The sequence below is a fragment of the Falco biarmicus genome, chromosome 13, assembly GCF_023638135.1.
Source record: "Falco biarmicus isolate bFalBia1 chromosome 13, bFalBia1.pri, whole genome shotgun sequence".
NCBI classification, from domain to species: Eukaryota; Metazoa; Chordata; class Aves; order Falconiformes; family Falconidae; genus Falco; species Falco biarmicus.
The window spans coordinates 1,062,755-1,082,659 of NC_079300.1; the positions used below are offsets into that span (position 1 = coordinate 1,062,755).

The 19,905-nt window shown below is 50.2% G+C and overlaps 2 protein-coding genes across 3 annotated transcripts in view; one reads left to right on the forward strand and one right to left on the reverse strand.

Moving 5' to 3' along the window:
* The window catches only part of LOC130158249 (collagen alpha-1(I) chain-like), a 77,469-nt gene that overhangs the window by 14,300 nt on the left and 43,264 nt on the right, over positions 1 to 19,905 (reverse strand). The window lies entirely within an intron of this gene.
* P2RY1 (purinergic receptor P2Y1) lies at positions 2,206 to 6,085 on the forward strand. 2 transcript variants are annotated; one of them, XR_008825240.1, is made up of 3 exons: positions 2,206 to 2,475; positions 2,996 to 4,267; positions 4,779 to 6,085. XR_008825240.1 is itself a non-coding variant. In XM_056358950.1 (2 exons), the coding sequence occupies exon 2, from the start codon at positions 3,064 to 3,066 to the stop codon at positions 4,153 to 4,155; it is 1,092 nt and encodes a 363-aa protein (XP_056214925.1). In that variant the 5' UTR covers positions 2,206 to 2,475; positions 2,996 to 3,063; the 3' UTR covers positions 4,156 to 6,085. The 2 variants fall into 2 exon arrangements, 1 of the variants encoding a protein (XP_056214925.1); XM_056358950.1 differs by having other exon boundaries at positions 2,996 to 6,085.

Here is a 19,905-nt window from a genome sequence, read left to right on the forward strand (position 1 = left end):
CCATAACGCAATTGGAAAATGAGATGACACTCAGAAAAAAGTGACAGAAATGTCGGGTATCTTGGAAATTCCTGCCTTGGCACAGAAGACTAAATAAATTGAAGTCTCTCAGACCAGATTATAAATCTGAGCTTGGAGCCTTTAGCAGCGGATCAACAGTATCGCTGCTGAAGGAAGTGGGATTTGGTACAGATTCACTTCTGCTGTCAGATATTTATACATTTGTGTTCATCCCTGAAATATGCATATTGGTCCTACAGGAACTTTACGCCATAGGAGGTGTCACCACTCCATGCAGCCACGGCTTCATGCTGGATCAGGTGTTGTCCCTCCTGTCCCAGTGAATGCCATGTCTGTGTTAACCCTGAGGACGGCATGAACACTGCCACGGGTGCTGGGCGAAGCTGGCACATGCAGCCGCGTCCTCCCACCAGCTCCCGCTCACACTCGCGCTGCCGGCACCCGCTGGCAGCAGGGCAGGGTCCCCGTGGCCTGGTCCCATGCCAGACGCTGCTGCCTGCATCTACGCCTGTCTCAGGCACGAGCACAGCTCCCATGAAATGCCTCCTTTGCCGGCCAGCTGCGGGCACCCTGAATTACTGCTCTGACCTTTTGTCTCCGTGGTTTGGATTTACTGCACTTAGTTAACCGGTTAACCGAGGAAAACAGACTGTAGTTCACAGTGCGTATTTACCGATGCTATCTCACCCTGCTTCAGTATGACTCAAAATTTGTTCAATTCAAGGAAGCTGCCAAGAGAAGCTACATGTTAGCAATGGGACCAAGAAAAATCACTAATGAAATAACAATTACAAAGGGAAAGATAAACTAAAAAGCTTCTACTATGCTAATAGCATCGCTTTGGTTCAGGGGGGTGGGGGGTTGGGGGGGGTGGGGTGGGGGAGGGGTGTGTGGGTGTGTGTTTATTTTTACACAATACTCCAAGCCCCTTATTAAAATGAACTCTGGTCGGGGCCATGCAGCTGATGCTCTGGGGAGCAAGGTGGCTTTTTCACAAACCAGCGTGGTGGGCTTGGTACTGTTACACTGCACCCGTTGCAGGTCTGGTCTGTGGGTTGGGTGGTTTCTCTTGCGGGAATACCAAGGCTAAGGACTCGTTTTTGCCAGCACTTTAAAATCCTAGAGGGCACCACCGAATAGCTTTGTAAACCCGTCTTGCTCTACAACACAGATTTTACAGGTGTTGCTGTTCTTGCCTCATTTTTCGCTTTCCTTTCTCTTCACCTTCAATTTGTAATAGAATTAAAAGGATCTTCAAAGTAGTGAATATGCAGTTTGTGGATGAATACAAAAAGGTGGACACCCCCACTCCCCACCCCCCCCCCACCCCCCCAATATATAAGAAGAAAAGGTACTATATTTACAAAACTTAAGGCATTGCTTCAAGGCTGTAGCCTGTGTAACTTGCCCCAAAAGAGACTCCGGGCTGGCAACTCCACCTGCATCCACTTGCATATTCAAACGGGGGTACAATATGCAGCTGATTTCCCAATTAAGCTTTCCCAACAAAGTAGTTTTATAATTTAGACAGACTCAAAAGTTTGAGACATGAATACATATTCATGAAGTACTAATAATCCTCCGTCTAGAACACGGCTTTTAGCTGCGAGCAGCTATGACTAGCTCACGCCTCGCTCGCCACACATCTGAGCTAGAACGTGAAGAGGAAGAAGTGGCTGGGGCCGGCAGATTGTGTTTTGCTGAGACAATAAATAATAATCGTATTCTGACTCAAGTGCCAAATGTATAGCGCTTAATTAGAGGTCAGTTGAGCATGTTCCTGCTCAGCTGTTCCACTCAGCAGTTAACGCCTGCCTTGCCGCCGGGCCCGGGCGGCGGCGACGCACCCGCACCCTCCCGCTGCCGGCCCGGCGCGGACCCCCACGTCGCCGCGGACCGCCGGGGGGCTCTGCCCGCGGGCTGGCCGCGCCGCTGCCCGACCCCTGGGAGGGGGAGCCCCCGCGGGCCACGCGCCGCCGCCGGGCCCCCGGGCTCCGCGCCCCGGCTGGGCGGGGGGGCACCGGCCGCGGGTCACGCAGCGCCCGCAGCGCCGGCCGGCCGCCCCGTGCCGCGGCGGGGAGCGGGGAGAGGGGAGCGGGGAGCGCGGAGCGCCGCCCGCCTGCGAGGGCGGTGCGGGGGGCGGGCGGCGCGCCCCTGGGCCGAGTCGGCGCCTCGTCCCGCCCGCCCGCAGTCCGCCCGGGGCCGGCGCACTGCCTCCCGCGGCACAGGGGCTGCGGCCGCTCTCCCCGCGGCGGCGGCGCCGCCATGGAGGGGCGCCCCGCACCCTAGAGCCGCTGCCCCCGGCCGCCCTGCCCTGCCCTGCCCTGCCCTGCCCGGCGATGGGAGCCGGCCCGGCCGCGGCAGCTGCGGGCGGGACGCCGCTCCCCGCCGGGCGGACGCTGGCGGCGGCGAGGGGAGCCGAGCGCGGGCTGAGGAGGGCGCCGCGGGAGGCAGGTGCGGGCGGCCCCGCCACTCCTCGGGGCCAGGCCGGGGCGCGGCGGCGCGGGGAGCGGCGCCGGGCGGGCTGGGGGGGCTTCGGGGGGCCGGGCGGGCTGGGGGCACCTGGGGCGAGCCGACGGGCTGGGGGAGCGGGCGGGAGCCGGGCGGGCAGGGGGAGCGGGCGGGACGGCGGCCGGCGGCGGCTTTGGGACGGGGCGGAGGCGGCCGGGACGGCGGCGCTCGCTTGGGGGGCGCGGGCAGCGTGGCCGCCCCCGCTGTCCTTTCGCGGCCATCGCCCGCTCCCCGCCGGCGCGTCCCAGGGCCGGGCCAGCCCGCTGTCGCTGCCGCCGCCGGCACGGCACGGCACGGCACGGCACGGCACGGCGCTCCGGTGTCCCCGCCGTGCCCGGCGCTAGGCCGGCCTGCGCGGTGGGGGGCGCTCGGCCGAGCACACCCGCTCGGAACCCCCCTGCAGAAAAAAGCAGGGCAGCCTTTACCTTCCAGTCAGGTTTCCTTTGCTCCTTTGCCTTTCTAGATGCGCTCCCGTTCCTGTAGGGTCTTCGTTGCTTCACCTCGGACCTATGTGACTGCTGTGGAAGGATCATGACTGAAGTCCTCTTCTCTGCTGCTTTGAATGGAACTGAGCCCAACCTGTTATCCAGCAGCAGCTGGTCTGCAGGAAACACCACCACCAAGTGTTCCCTGACCAAAACTGGCTTCCAGTTCTATTACCTGCCCACCGTCTACATTCTGGTCTTCATCACTGGGTTTTTGGGCAACAGTGTGGCCATCTGGATGTTTGTCTTCCACATGAGGCCTTGGAGCGGCATCTCGGTTTACATGTTCAACTTGGCGCTGGCTGATTTCTTGTATGTCTTGACTCTGCCCGCCCTCATCTTTTACTACTTCAATAAAACAGACTGGATCTTCGGAGATATCATGTGCAAGCTGCAGAGGTTCATCTTCCACGTGAACCTGTACGGCAGTATTTTGTTTCTAACATGCATAAGCGTGCACAGGTACACGGGAGTGGTGCACCCCTTGAAGTCGCTGGGGAGGCTGAAGAAGAAGAACGCAGTGTACATCAGCACCCTGGTCTGGGTCATTGTGGTGGCTGTGATTTCTCCAATACTCTTCTACTCGGGAACAGGGATAAGAAAAAATAAAACCACGACGTGCTATGACACAACAGCTGATGATTACCTGAGAAGTTACTTCGTTTACAGCATGTGCACCACGGTGTTTATGTTCTGCATCCCTTTCATACTGATTCTTGGTTGCTATGGGCTCATTGTGAAAGCTTTGATTTACAAAGATTTGGACAATTCTCCTCTCAGGAGAAAGTCGATTTACCTGGTTATTATTGTGTTGACAGTCTTTGCTGTGTCTTATCTTCCCTTCCATGTGATGAAGACCTTAAATCTAAGAGCCAGAGTGGATTTTCAGACTCCACAAATGTGTGCCTTCAATGATAAGGTTTATGCCACTTACCAAGTGACGAGGGGTCTGGCCAGCCTTAACAGCTGCGTCGACCCTATTCTTTACTTTCTGGCAGGTGACACCTTTCGAAGGCGGCTTTCCAGGGCTACCAGGAAATCGTCCAGAAGAAGTGAACACAACGTGCAGTCCAAAAGCGAGGAAATGACTCTCAATATTTTATCAGAGTATAAACAGAATGGAGATACCAGTTTGTGAACAAAAGCAGAAGATTTGGGAACGGTTTGAAAATATCCACTTTGAGACAGTAGGACACTGTAGTGCTACAAGTGTGTGAGGAAAATCTACCAGCCTCTCAAATTCGGTTTAGGTAAAGCCTCATTTTCTGATCTTAGAAAAAGCTTAACAAAGTCAGTGGAAGAATTTTAATGGAGAATAACATGTCAAAATTCAGCTTTCCTTCTCCTTACAACATTCTCATTTCTTTCTGACTTGTGTCAGATAAAGTAAAATGAAGTAAATCCCCTGAAGGAGGAAAGCAATCCAAGTGCTTCTGTTTTAATGACTTAGTCTCCCACGTTCAGAAATGTTCTCCATCAGCCTCTCTTCAAAAACAGGAAATAAAAATAAGAAAGAGCAGTGTCTTCTCTTCTGAGGCTCAGTCCACATACCTAGCCTTTTGCTCACTTGCCATTGTAAACATGTATTTAAATCAAAGTCACGATGCAGTTGTCTCACCTTTACAGTTTTATTATTTCTTCATCTACTTCTAGTGTTGATGATTATTTGATAGTTCGGTAGCATTTATGATTCAGTCTTCTTTGAGTGCTGGTATTTCACAAAAGGGAGGCTTACTGATGTGTGCATGATTGTGCTTTCAGATTACGATGGTGGTTCATGAAAAATCTGGACCCCCCCTTAAAGGCAGATTGGCTTCCAGGTGAACTGACACCTCAGCCACTGGCAGACAGATAAGCAGGTCTCTCTAGGAGCCGGTGCAAGCAGGTGCCTCTTTTGCACATGCACACGTAGTGGTGCATTTTGTGAATGGATGTCAGCGTGCAAATGCGTGTGGAGGTGATTTGGTTCTGAGCAACTGACGGTCCGATCCTGCTGAGGAAAACCGGCATGTTGCCAGCCAGAGGAACTGTGGGACAGGGCTGAGCACGGACTGGGCTCACTTGGGGAGCGCCTGCGTGAGCCCTGCAGAGCCAGGGGTGAGCCGCCCTTCCCAAAGGCTGACCAACATCTTGCCGCAGTGCAAACACCCGACTGCTGGTGTTGGGAGCCTTGCTGGAGTTCTTTACGGGTAAAACATGAGAAATGTGTGTGCTGAAAACAACTTAACCTTTCAGACAAGTAAAAACTACAGTTGCTCGAGTTACCTGCATTTTCATTTGGTACAAGAATATTTCTATTCCTGGCAATCTTTAGTGATAACGCAGAGTTGTTTCCCAAGAAAATAATTATTAAAATGGGTAATATAGATGGATTATATTATATACACACACATACACACACTAATTGGGGGGAATTAGGTTTTTTTTACTGTGACAAATAAACTAATGTATTAACAAGATGTCGCAATATACTACAGACTAAATCCAGCCCTTTGTTATATATCTTCTCCAAATGTGGAATAGGTGATCCAAAATTAGCCAAACTGCAATATTGTGTAACACAAGAGCTAGTGATCAGAGCAGATGAAAGCTTACATGGGCAGTCTTACTCATTTCTCATATTTTTAAGAAATGTATTTGAAAATATTGTGTGCAAAAAATGGTATGAAAGCATGCTCTAAATTATAAATTCAGTGTACAAACTTACGTTCTATGTAATCCTGAGGGTGATTTTTAATAGATCTTTGTTCCTCCAGTCTTCATAGTAGGAGTAAAATATTTATATTTTACTCATTTCCAGTGATTGGTAACCAACAAGGATAGCTCTAGTTATTTTTTGACAACATTGTGAAGCAGCTTCTGTTCACACGTACAGCTTCTTAATCTGCAAAATCCCTATTTATTGAACTTATTTATTAGAAAACTAAATGTAAAGTATGTAAAGTGTGGTTCTCTGTGTTCTTATTCAGAATTGGGCATTAATGGAAAATTTAACAGCATGTTTCAATCACTGTAATACTGTGTCTTCTAACAGATCATTTTTATAATAAACTCAGTTCTACCCTGGCTATTCACTGTTGATATGTAACCCAGTGATAAATTAAACTACTGATTTATAGCCTAGAGATAAATTAGACTACTGCTTAGGAAGTAAGGCTTCTTAAAGCAATGTTGAGATCTCATTTAGTTCTATAAGATGAAAAATATGGAGGTAGTGAAGAAATCCCAACCAAGGGTCAATTGCTAATTAATCCCTACAGAGAAAGACTGTGGAAGAGCACAGCCTATTTATATCACCAGAGAATAAGCCTGATTCACAATAAATGACTTCTCCTATTATGTGATTATTTGAGACTTCATTCATTTGAGGCATGTCTTTTTTGGAATGGCAGATGAATTAAATGGAGGGAGAGCATAAAAATAGGATATTCTCAGAATCTGCTTCTGTAGGTTTAAAATCGTATTCATTTCCCAGTGTTTCGTGATCTGTTTCTCTCTTTCAGTTAGGAAATAAAATGTTCCACTAATTCGTGTCTGAAAAAAGATCCTAAACAGGCATAGCAGAATGTGAAACTGCACACCCAGGTTGGTCCTTATGTAGTTACTTACAGTCTTTTTGCAATGTGTCTCTTTAATATGGCACAGTTGGCTGACTGTGACGGTGCTTGTGAAATCCAAGTACAACACGCGCGGATGGGCGCAGCTCCAGCAGGCTGGGCATGTGGCAGGAGCCCTGCGCCCCGGGGAGGCACCTGCCAGGGCCACCACCTTCGGCAGCTCCCAGCAGCCGGGCCTCTCGTACATGGTCTTCCCCACGGTCTTCCGGGGCTTGAACACCTGCAAGGCTTTCGTGCTTTCCTCGTGAACCCGCTGAAAGCTCTCTGTTTCATCTTGCCTCGACAAAGAGAACTGTGCAATTGGCCAGATGATTCATCCAATTCGTTACTGAGGTCTGTTCTGATACTTGATTTAATGAAGATCACTTCTACTGATGATCAGCCACAGCAGGCATCTGTGCTTGGCATCTTCGCCTCACGGAAGCTACAGGAGCCTCCCACCGAACGCCGAGAAGGATCATTAAACACATTTTACACACAGTTTATTCTCCCATCTTTCAGATCCTCTGACCTGCAGAGCTAACACCTCAAACCGCGTCCTGCTGTGACGTGACTCCTTGCTGTACATGTACTGAGATGTCTCAGCCGCCTCTGAATCCAGCTGGAACTTGAAGCTGAGCCTCACAATGTCATGTGGAGTTCCTGCTCTTTTTTTTTAAGCATTGCTATGTTTGACGTGGGGTAGTCAAAACCACTGCAAAATCACACTGAATTCCTATGTCCTCCCACACGATTACTTTTTACCTGCAAGGTGACAGAATCCTGTCTGTCGGGCCATCCCAGCAGCGAGGAAGCTGGTTGGACAGGGGGGACTGGACGCCACTGGGACAGAACCCAAGCAGTGCTTCTCCAGGCAGTGCGATGGCTGGAGCCAGGAGCTCCTGGGGAGCCTGGCAAGTCTGCTGTTAAATATTTGCCTTTGGGCACTTAGCCTTGCTATATGTTTGTGGAAGACAGTACACCAACCTGAGGCCCAAGGTGATCCCTGTGTTTATCCATTAATCTCTGTGATGGGCAGAGCTTCCCTTCCCTAAGCTGCTTGGCTGGAGTTTCTTTCTGATCAATATGCAAAGAGAACGCAATCTCAGCTGCAGCCTTTGGGCTGCTAATTAATAATCAATGGTGATGATGGGTCATGTTTCTTAGGAATGAGCTTCAGCTCATTGTCTCACTACAGGAGGACAATCTAAAAGTTCCACCTTCCCTTGTTGTGCTGTATTAGCCTTCAACTAGCAAATGAGATTAAACATTTTATGATTTCATGGTCATGCTTCCAACCTATTCTTCCTCTGGGCATATTTGGGAATCTTTTAATAACTACAAACCATTCAGTGAAGACACCAAAAGGTTTGAAGTAAATAGCTATTTAAGAGCTTAAGTTTTGCCAAAAGAGTCTACAATGGTCAATGCTGAAACAAATTATTATTAATTAGCTATATTTTGCTTCCTCCAGCTCACAGTGTTATTTTTTTTCTCATTTATGCCCATTAACTCTTTAATGCAAGATGAAATCAGTATGAAACCTACGCATGATCTGCTGTCAGTTTGTGCATTTTCATAATACAGCACCATGGATTTTTTGTTTTAATCCGGTTCAAATGACACCAACTTAATGAAAAAATGAGCAGGTGAAGAGAACCATCAGCCTGACCATGCTTCCAGCAGAAGCTCGCACTGGATGCCCGGGTACACCGCCTGCCAGCCGAGCTCCCCAGAACCCCGCAGGAGGTGGCTGTGGGCTGTTTCGGTGACTGTGGGCCATTTTGGTGGCTCATGAGTGACTGCCACAGAACATCCCACTGCCCTCCTGGTCACGCTTGAGGACAGATGCTGAAGGTTTGTTTCTGTAGCATGGAAACTGGACACCGTGTGAGCCCAAAGAGGGGTCGGGCCAAGTTTTCTTCAGCCTGGCCTCCTCTTCTTCGCTGAGGAAGGAGGAGGCGCAGGGTGCCCGGCCGAGCAGCAGGAGCCCTGGCAGCTGTGGGGCTCTGTCCGGCTGGAGCACCCGTTGCGCTAGTTCTGTGCCCAGGGCTGGGGCAGGGTGTGGGTGGGAGGGGGCTGTGCTTCCCCATCACCGCCCACAGAAAGCCCTGCCTGGAAAGTCAGGGCTGCAGCAGGTAAATGCACCCAGGGCTGCCAGGACACACAAAACCTGCTAATTGCCTTTCTGGGATGCTTTTTTTTCCTTCCTCATTACTAGTTTTTGTCTTTAGATTGGTCCAGAACAAAAACATTAATGCAGTCATATGTCTTAACACAGGTATTACTTATTTCTGTGATAAGCTTGTTATTTTTCAAGTTTGCACATTCGTATTTCTTTCCTGCAGTGGTTAGTCTTCACCTGTGGTAAACTTTTTGAAGGAGGCTATAGGCTTGAGGTTTGCTTTGCCTATGGAACATGCATGCCAAGCCCCTGCGCAGCTGTGTCCAACGAGGGCCAGCTGCACAGCAGGGCTGGGACCAGGGGAGCTGCGGGGGAGTGCTGGTCCTCGGGTGGAAGCTGGTTTAGACAGACACTAAAAGCCCTTAACTTTAAAACAACAAAACCCAACAACAGAGCAACCCACAGCTACAGCTGCTTGACTAGGACGGTTTCACCCCGCTTACATTTGCTGTATTATTTCTAACCTCAGATGCTCTGCGCTGAATCAGAATCTACTAGGGAATAGTATTTCTGGAGCCTAACTGTACTGGCACAATAATTTGAAATACTTTGAAGACATACAACTTGTGAATTAAAACCACCACTTATTTTGTGGCTGTGAATTGCAGTGTGTTTCAAGGATATACATGAAAATGTTTATTTTTCTATTGTACTGTGATTTTAATCTTGTTGAGTAAGTTCAATTTTTGTGCAAATACTAGTGAAATTTGACTGCAATATCTGCAGAGAGAGTGCTACTTGGTATTTAAGCTCAGGTTATGTAACTGCTTTAATTAAATAGTAGTAAAAAACCCTCCCCTTAGTTGTCTATAATTTTAACGAATAAAAAGATTTCGTTTTTTAATAAAGCATGAGGTTGTTTGCATGTACATTTACTGTTAGGCATGGCTTTTGAAGTTGTAACTATTTTTAGTGGCAGCAGAACTGCAGCCACAGAGTTACTGGCACTGTACCTAGCAACCTCACTTTGAAACTGCTCCAATAAAATTATGAAACGCTTTTTCTGCCTTTTGTATTATTGCAGTTAATTCATGCTTCCAGGTGATTCTTCAGGCAGTGATATGGACTTAAAAACAGATAACAAAAGGTTTGCAAAACATACAGAATTTAAAATCTTGGGAAGAACCAGGTGGATCAACTGAGAATCAAAAGGAGTGAGTAAATGAATGATGCTTTGTCCTCTCGGGTGCTAGGGGCCAGCACATCTGCGGGTGGGCGAGCTGCAGCTGGCAGGGGGCTGACCCCGTGTTCGGCTGGAGGGGCACCTGCTCCCAGGTCCCCTCTCCCTTTTCCTCAGCAGCTCCCTCTCGGCTGTGGGTATTTACTCATGCTATCACCCCACAGCCTGTGCAACTAACCTGACAGCCTGCAGTGCATCGCCTGGTCTGTACAGATCAAAAGCTACACCTGTCTGTACAGAATTTTTCTTTTTTCCTAATTGGCAATGGCTCCTGCACATTGATTTGATTTCGTTGCAGGATGCAGAGTGACTCTTCCTTCCCAAACAGCATAATGTCTTAAAAATAATTATTTAACCCCCTTTTTTATCCTCACCAGACAGTGTAGGCATTTCAGATTTTATGTCAACCTCTGTTTTCAAGCCATTGACTTGTTTCACTGCCTGCAGCTGCCCTAGCCTCAGACAGGGCAGTTTCATTCTGCTCCCCTCTTTATCCCTGTGGGACGGCCACAGCGCCCTGCAGCTGCTGGGAGAGCTCGAGCTGCTGGCACCTGTGCCCCTGCCGACTCTGCATCCTGGCTCTCCACAGCACCACGGCTGCTTCGGGGGACAGTTGCTGCCATCCTCCTCCCGTGCCAGCAGCCACGCGAGGCAGTACCCCGGCGCGCACACCAAGGCCACAGGCCCTCGGCCAGCGTTGCAAGGGGAGGCACAGACCGCTGCTGTCAAATACTTTGATCTTGCAAACTGAAAATACATGTGTGGGGTGCAGGGAGCAACTGGGGTGCAAACTGCAGCTACATGGGATATAATATATTGGTATTTCATTTATTTCATCTGCTTTATTTTAAGATTTATTTACCTCATTTTATTTTTTATTACTATTTATTTACCCCAGGGTTTTTTTCTCATTCTTGCTTTGATTTGTACTTCATGAAAATGTTTTAGCTTTGCTGTAATGTCCCTTCAATTGTAATGCTATTTTCTTATCAGCAAATGGATTCCATCTTCAACAAACAGCTCTGTTTCATGCCTTTCCAAAGTTCCCTTCCCCATCCAACACCTGCTAAGACCTGATGGCCTCTTCCAGCCTCAGCACAGAAGCCTTTAAAGACTCACCAAGTCTAGAAGCATTGGTGTTTGTAAAGCTCAGCTCTTGCTGGTTAAATTTAACATAAAGAGCAGCATACAGTGTATAAACACCATATTTTAATACTTGCACTGATTGTGCATTTGCTCCTGGCTTCCTTTAACATTGGCCTAAGTGTGCAGATGCTGTTTGTTGTCACCCTGGCAGATGTGAGGCACCACATGAATTTAGGGAATATTTGTTTATAAACTTCTTTTAAATTATCTTACAGCATTAAAAAATAGAAGACAAACCCGTGGCAACAGGCAAAGGGCTGAAGAGATAAGTAATGAATTAAATGGGGGTTTTCAAACTGTGCAGCTCAGGTTTCTGCTGCCAGCATCAGGCTCCCGCCTGTATGGCAGTGGGAGGGAGATGCTGGGAATGCTGCTGATACGGTTTGGACTGAATTCAGGCAGATTGGGCTGGGAGCAGGTCAGTGCTTGGAGACCACTGGGAGAAGTGACACATTCCCCTGGGTTTTACCCCAAATCATGGCCAGCAGTGCTGTGCGCAGCCAGTGCACAGCCCCACTGGCCCCGGTGGGATCCCAGCCCTGCTGCCCATTGCAGGCAGCCCCGCAGCCCTGCCTGCCCAAGGGTCGGGTGGGAGAGAGCCAGGGCTGTTTGGTACTGCTGAGGTTGAACCAACCGTGTCTGCTGGCAGAAATATAAATACCCAGAGACTCTCACAAGTTACATGGCAGCTGAGTGTGGGTGTCACAAATGCTAGCAGTGCCTCTGCATGAGGTACCAGGAGGACAGTGAAGCGCCGGGTGTATTTATAGCCCCTGGGGCATACACACCAGCATGGTGCTCCCTGGGAACGGCAGCACCCCTCTGCCTCTGATGTTCTTGCTCCCTCGCCAGGGTCATGGCAGCTGGTGCTGGGCCGCAGCCAGCAGGCAGGGGTCCTGAAACCTGGGCTTACACCAGACTGCCCAGCCAAGACTCAGGCAGCGATTCCCACAGGGAAACCCATAGCCAGGGTCCTGCACCTCTGCCTGTGCTTGCCCCACCACACTGCTGCCTGCCTGTGGGAGCATCCTGGAGCAATCACCAGAAACGCCACTCGTTTCAAGTGCTCGAAACACCATTTACCCTTCCTGGCATTCCCATACAGCCAAGGAACAGCAGTGCTATCTATGTAAATAATTCATAAAAGTCTTCTCTGATCAGTTTATGGCTCTTCCACAAAGAAGCTGCCCCGAACCCTGCTCCCTGAGTCTGCAGCAGTGACCTGGGGACAGACTGAAATCCAGCAGCAAGAGCCCTGCCACCCGCACAGACCCTGCCCAGCAGGGCGAGTGCCTCAGCTCCGTTTTACTCATGTTAAGAACCAAAGCCGGGCCTAGTACGTACCACCGGCCCTTGGCAGGACCACTTCCACACTTGCACCGTGTGAAGGAACACTGTGGCTGCAAGCCCACCACAGTGTGGGGCTGGGGTATCCCCTGCCTCTAGGTCACAGTCATGCAGGGCTTGTCCCCTGCCTGTGGGACACAGGGGTCTGCTGGCAGTGTGTGCTCTCGGACAGATTGTTCTCTGCAAAAGAGGTGTTGGGTGGTTAAAAATGCATTTCCTTCCACTGTGAATAACAGTGTTTTGTAGGAAACTGGTTTTTCTCCAAGACAGTGACAGAGAGGTGACCTGGCTACGAGCTGAGTGCCAGCTTAGCACAGCTGGGGTGAGAGGCGGCCGCTGGGGCAGTGGCAGTGCAGAGCTGGCACAGCATGGCCGACCTGGCCGGCGGCTCAGGAGAAAGCAGAGCTTTCTGAGCTGTAGAGTGGATAGCATTAGCTATAGGACGTCATTAAGCAGCATTAGTGTTACCGTGCTGAGGCCCTTGATCTCAGGCCACCCAAACAGACAGAAAGGACTGGCAGAGGTGGGGAAGGGACAACTCTGTGCACAGCTGAGCACCCTGAGGCGATGCGCTGGAGGCTTGGGGCACAGCCCTGCCACCGGTGGATGTGGACTCTCTCTCTCTGGGACCCAGCTGGGAGAAGCTCTTGGTTTTCTTTCCAAATATTATGCCATTATTAATTTCAGAATTAAAGAGTACTTTCAAGAAACTATGCAAGTATAATTCTTTACAGACTACTTGCATGGTAGAATTTGAATAACATATTTGAATAGCAATTTGAATAAACACCTGAGAAGTTCAGTCATACATGGAAAATAAATAAACTTTGCACTGTATAGCTGAAATTACTTGTTTGTTTGATATTACTGGGCCTTTCTTATGGTGGATTCACCAAACAACACTGCCGTTACGAGAGGCTGCTGCTGTTTCCTTAACGGCCCCAGACTCTCCCAAGGCAAGCAGTGCAGTGACCAGGGACAACTCCAGCACAACCCAACCCCTCCTGTGCTGAACTGGGACAGGGTCCGGACCTGCTGCCTCCCCCTTGCTGGGCAGGTGCCGCAGCTGCCGGAGCCGAGGGTGTTGGGCTCAGGCAACCCAAAGGTCATCTCTGCCCCTTTGAAGGTCGTGCCCAACATAGTGCTGTGCATGTCTGCCTGAAGAGAAGAAACAGCAACTCCTGTCCCCAGCTGCGTCTGTACCACAGGCACAGGGGATGGGCTTCTCTTGCCACACTGAGAAACTTTTTTCCCCACTGAGAAGGCTTCAGCAGCAGAGGGAAATCCTTGGACTAGCAGGTGCATTCAGAAACAGATTAACATGCAATGAAGTCATACAGAGTCTGTCTCAGCATACGGGCAGACCGACACAGCCCATGCAACCAGTAAAGGCAGTACATTGTGTGGATTTTGTTCATGCTCCAGGAGCATTGGGAATTAGTGCTGCTGCCACAGAGCACATCCTGGGGGGGAACATGCAGCCTCAGCAGGAAGCTTGGGACCAGCATGGGCTGGGATTATAAAATCCCAGTTAAAGATATTAAACGGCTTTGTGATATGGAAGGGACTGTACCTATGGATTTTAGTTTACAAAGTCAAACATAATTTTTGCAAAAAGAAATCACAAATTATCAGCCCCTTTGGATAATTCTGTAGGTTCTGGAGGAGCTGGCAGAGCCCGCAGGCAGGGGAGGCAGCGGGGCAGGTCGATGCCACTGTGAAGGGCACAGGTTGTGCTGACAAGGGGCAGGAGCCAGCACAGAACTGGGCGTGCAATCATGTAATTATTTTTTCCCCTGGCAACTCCCATTTCCCTGTTTTCTATTATATTCATTCCATAACCAGTGATGTCCTCTACTGCATACCTCCACGGCAGCTGCTCAGGGCAGCAGCACCAGGTGGGGACACCCAGCTGGAGCCCAGCTGCTGAATCAGCCCACCCCATCCCTGTCCCCATCCCCTCCTCATCCCGGCTGCCGGCTCTGTACAGGGCCCCCAGGACCTGCCCGGGCACAGCAGAGGCTGGGGTTTGCCTCTCCCTGCTCCCCTCAGCTGCAGTTAGGCAAATTCTACATGAAAAAATGGCCTTGCAGGGTTTTTGTAGCAATTACCAACACGGCGACAACGAGGCCAGATAAAAGCAGCATGCCCAGGCTCTGCCTGTGCTTTCTTTTGAGCTGCAGCTTTCATCTGCCTCAGCAATGTGTCAGGACACGTTTGGCACAAATAAAAAAGTTGTTGTTTAACATTCTTGTGTATTACTGAGTGGTGGCAGTGATGCTTCCTGTAAAACATATCTGCAAGTGTGGCAAAGCTGTTTGATATTACAGCCTTGTTTAAAACAGCGTTTAGATAGTAAAAGCAGTCATTTCCCTCCAACCCCATGTACGAGCTACCCATTAAAATTCCTTCTCATGCTCTTGCACAAAGACTAATTTTGGCAAGAGACTGACTTGCCCTAGATTTTTAAAAGACAACTTGTTTTAAAACAAAGTCCTTCGGGGAAAGGAGAGAACTGGGAGAAGGACTGCTTCCTCTCCCTGACTGTGCCAGTCCAGCAGCAGCTCTGATACCCCCAGGCTCCATGACCCCCCATCCTGACACCTGCTGGCCCCAACACCTCCCATCCTGTCATGCCCTGGCCCCATCACCCCGTAGCCCATCACCCCCCTTCCCATCATTCTCCATCCCATCACCCCTGTATCCCATCATCCGCCAGCCCAGATGGGGGCAGCAGCATTCTCCCCCCACATTGAGGGGGCTCCCAGCCCCACAGAGGGTGCTGAAGGGGAGCAGGAGCTTCAGAGACCGAGCAGGAATTGCTGGGGGAAGACTGAAAGGCTGTCGTTCACCTTGACACTTACACACTAAAAATAAAGTTTTCAGTGTTAAATGCTTTTTTAAAAAAAGTGCCAATAGTCAGATATTACTTAGGGGACTCAATTCAGAGTAAAAGCTCTGGTTTCATAAGCTGGCTCTTGCTGCCATCAGAATAGTTTTTCACTGAAAGTCTTTTATTTCTAAGTTGTTTCTTCCCCTTCAGACACTGTTCAAAATGTCACTCGGCAGTGACAATGGAGCACAGCAAAAATCAAAAGAAAAATGACCTACAGGTATCCAATGTAACACCACAGAAAATAGGTGCAGAGACCCATAAAGGCAAATTAACAACAAATTAACCTCACTTCAAGCAGATGGAGAAGGCTGACTTGACTGTTTGGATGCAATTCAATGAAAATGTTCTCTAGCCTTCCCTTTCTGCAAATAAATCTGCAAAGAAAAACATTTCTCTTTGCTGTTTGCTGGCAGGACTAGTATCATACCATCAATACCTAGCATTGCTAAGGCCAGCTTTCTATGTGATTCTCAATAAGTACACAGAAAAGCTGCTTTGGCTGGCTGTGGGATCATCAGCAGGGTACTAGGATGAAAGGAGGTTAAATGGCATTGAATGCTAACAAATACCAATGAGTACTATCCCCTGTTGCAACACAAGCAAGCTATCAGGCTGCAACAACGGCTTTATCTTCAGTCTACTGCCCATACTGCTTGTCCTTCATCCAGCAGTCAAACCACACTACCCCTCATCTGCCCAACCACCTCCTCCACACTCCTCAGGGCTATTTAACTACTTAGCAGGAACGAGCTACAGCTGCACATCATCCATGTCAATCAACCCACTGCCCTTGAAGCAAGGCCACAGCTGCATGTTATCAATGTTAATTAACCCACTGCTTTCATTCCTCTACAATCCCCCAGTAAATGGCTGCACCAGCGGTTGCCCTCGCTGGACTCCCATAAGGAGGTAGACCTGAATTTTTGGCTGGCAGCCCTCTGCAGCCCTCCCATCCCTGGCCAAGGGATGGCTCCACAGCGGGATATTGCCTTTCCAACCTCCCTGCAGGAGCCCTGCCGCAGCCGGGGCCGGAGCCCAGCGCGGCAGCACACACCTCCCTGCTCCCTGCCACCAGCTGACATTCACCCCATCGCTCACACTGGGCTCCGGCAGCAAGCAGCTCCCTGGCTGCTGACACTGGCGGAGAGGCTCCAGGTTGGCTTCGTGGCCCCAGCATGCAGCCCTCAACCTTCATCAGAGGGTTTGGTCACCGGCTCTGCTCATTTAAGCTCTCCTGCAACTGATACTGGAAGGGATGACTCAGCCCTAAGTATAGTTGTCTGCACCCGAAATAGAGGCGAGCCCTGCCGCCGCTGGCCATCAGCCCCCTACAGCCCCCTAACGACCCCTAAAGCAGCAGGAGCCGAAGGGGCGATGCAGAGCAGCAGACCCCGGGCAGCGTCAGCTCTTCACCTGCCAAGGAAAAATCACCAGCCAGGGTTCAAATTAAACCTTTGGAAATTAATTCACTTTCCTTCCCAGAACTGCACGGCTACTTCGTGTTTTTATAGAAACAAAAGCTTTTGGTTGCTGCTTTTCTTAATCAATTTACACTAACCAGAGAGCTTATGAATAGGATCAATTTACACTGCACCTAAAAATACACCATCAACTGCATACATACATATATGAGAGGCAGTATGTGTGTGCATAACTACGTGCATGTGCATGTGTCTCAAAAACACTAAGATCCAATTGTAATTTATACTATTTTTTCCACTTTAAATGACACATTTGAAATTGCTTACGGCAATACCCAGCCATGTGGGGGGAGAAGTTTTACAGCTTCAGAGATGGTTCCTACCACCCTCGTTTGACAGGGACTGGAGCAGCAGGTACTACTAACAGCACGTTCCATCAAAGCCCTGTGCTCCGCCTGGGGCTCGGGGCTGTGGCCCTGGGAAGCTGCAGCAGCCGGGAGCACATGGCAGTGAACCCACCCGCAGAACAGCCCCTTCCCCAAGGGTCTGGCATCCCAGTGACCAGCCTGCTTTAATGTGGCCCCTGCACAGTTACCATAGCGTTTATAGCATTTCAAAGCCAGAAATTCCCGACACTTCGCTGTAAAGGCAAATGGTGATTTTGTGGTTTTCCCAGCATGCCATGAAGCCCCTCCATGCTCATAAGAGTCGGAAGCAGATCTAGAAGCACTGGTAAGTCCCCACTGATGGGAGATCTCCAGAAGGAGCTGGAGCCACTCAGCCCCGTCATCCTTTCCATCAGCAGCTGACGCCAAGAAGATGAGGGGCTGCGTTCCAGCCTTTGCCTCTTAGACTGAAACTTTTAAAATACCAAACAAAAGAATTTGCCTCAGGCTGAGATAAACTTAAACTGAACTGTGACAGAGTCTGCCCCAGCAAACCCCAGAAATAATTGGCAGATTGTGAGAAGCTCCTGCACCTGCTTGGCGCGACCCCGGCGCTGCAGCCGAGGGCTGGCTGCACCGCTGCCTTGCCTGCCCCACTGCTCTGTTACGCTGGATGGCAGCTAGTGAGTACAAACCTTGGGCTTAATTACTGTGTTATGACTAACCTTGCTGTCATCACTACCTGTAATTAAACACCAGATTTAATTTCTAAAGCTAGGCAGGTGAGATGGCAGGAACAGAGGCCGCCTGGAAGAGCCTTACCGGGGTGTGGTGCTCCCCAGCGGTTCGGGAGCTGCTTCCAGCAGCAGCTGCTGCCCCACCAAGGGGCGTGCAGGGCGGGCTGAGCCTTCGGGGCTCAGGCAGGCTGCAGCCCCTGGCCAACTGCCCTGGCATGCTCTGTACTGGGCTGACAGGAGGGAAGAGACTCAGCCCGGTGCTGGGAGGGAAAAGGATTAAGGAAGTAGAATTCAGATGGCTTTAGCCAAAATGAGGACAGCAGATTGATTTTAGCATGGCCAAGTGCAGTGAATTAGGAATTTTCTACAGTTTTTCTCTATCTTTTGAGATACCCTCATCCCACTCCATGTTGCCAAAGCAGTAGCCCCTTGGTTTGCCCATGTCAGTGCCTCTCGGGCTGGATGTGCTGCACCTCACCTGCAGCAGCAAGGCACCTTCTCAGCACAAGGCATTAAGGAGTCACAGGATGCTGGGGCTGAACTGGGCTGTGCACCCCCATAAATTGCCCAGGATGCTGGAGCTAACCCAGTCGTGCACCTCCAGAAATCCCTGGGATGACAGGCTGATCTAGGCTGTGCACCCCCAGAAATCCCACGAGGCACTATATTGAACTGGCTGTGCACCCCCGAACTCCCTGGCTAAGAGCTGAAGCAGCATGCATGCTGGGCCGGTGCTCCTTGAGAAGCTTTTGCTCTTTTTCCCTAGTAATTCTTTTAAGGGTATAAATATGCATATGAGATCACTCAAAATGAGTCATATTTCAGTGTCATCTAATTATTAGTTACATTATATATTTGTCAGCTCATATTGTAAACAGTTACTTTATATAACATATGGAGAAGTGTGTCAGGCTGCCAGTGGTTTTCAAGATCTCTGCTTTGAAAATGATTTGAGTGTGATGCTCGTTTTCATCAACTCCAAACCTGTAAAGTTGTTAACACGTTTTATCTGGTAAAATGAGGTGTAATGCAGATGCAGTTGTCATGAAACCTTTTGAACTACCCTCTCTGTGTGAAGGAGATCAGTCCCCAGGTGCCTAATGCTCTTGCTTGCACTGATGATGTGATCTAAAGAAAAGCAAACAGCAACCAAACAAAGGAAAAAATGCTTCCTGGAACACTGTTCAGTTTTATGCAGGAAGCATGTGGCAGGGCTGGCGCCACTTCCCCTCCCATAGATCTGCTTGGACCTTTGCTTGCAAACTATCAGCGGATCCCGAAGACTCCCGCTTTCCTTACAGGCTGCAATTTGTCTTTTGCAGACTTTTATGTAAACATATGTAGGTGCAATCTGGAGATGTGCCTTTCCAGGTACCAGGCAAGGAGGGTCACTCCAAACCACGCAGGCAGGGGCAGTGGTAGATTGCCCACTGCCATGCACCATGCACCATCACGTGCGGGCAGCTGAGAGCAACTCAAATCTCTGGCAAGGCAGGAGAGCAGCATTCTGGTTCCACTGTGAGAAAGGACGTGGGGTTTGTGGTGTGCAGCTGAACATAACGCTCATTGTCTGTCACTGCCTGTGAGCAGGCGGGCACCCACATGCGTCTCCGGAGCCACCAGCCCTGCTCCCGTCACAGTGATGCACATGGGTGCTGCAGGACAGACCAGGTCTGGCCTCCTGGCCCTGGAGCTCAAACACTGAACTCCTCCACTGCCCTCACGCTGCGCAGGTGGGCACTTGCCAAGCCAGCCCCTCTGCCATCTGGTTCTGTTCTGCGGCTGCTCAGACCAGCCTCAGCAGCAGCACTGAGGCACAGCCCAGATCCCAGCTCACTCCCACGGCTGGGCTCAGCGGCGGCAAACTCAGCAGAACTGCGCTGGCTACTGGCACCCACGGCACTGCCTGGGTGGGTGCTTGTCGGGTGGGAGCGGGCTGGCGAGGGCTGCGGCACAGGGTCTGTGCAGCACAGCCCGGCATGCAGCTGTGCTCG

Coding starts and splice junctions, on each gene's coding strand:
- P2RY1 (XM_056358950.1), top strand. CDS start 3,064: ATGACTGAAGTCCTCTTCTCTGCTGCTTTGAATGGAACTGAGCCCAAC.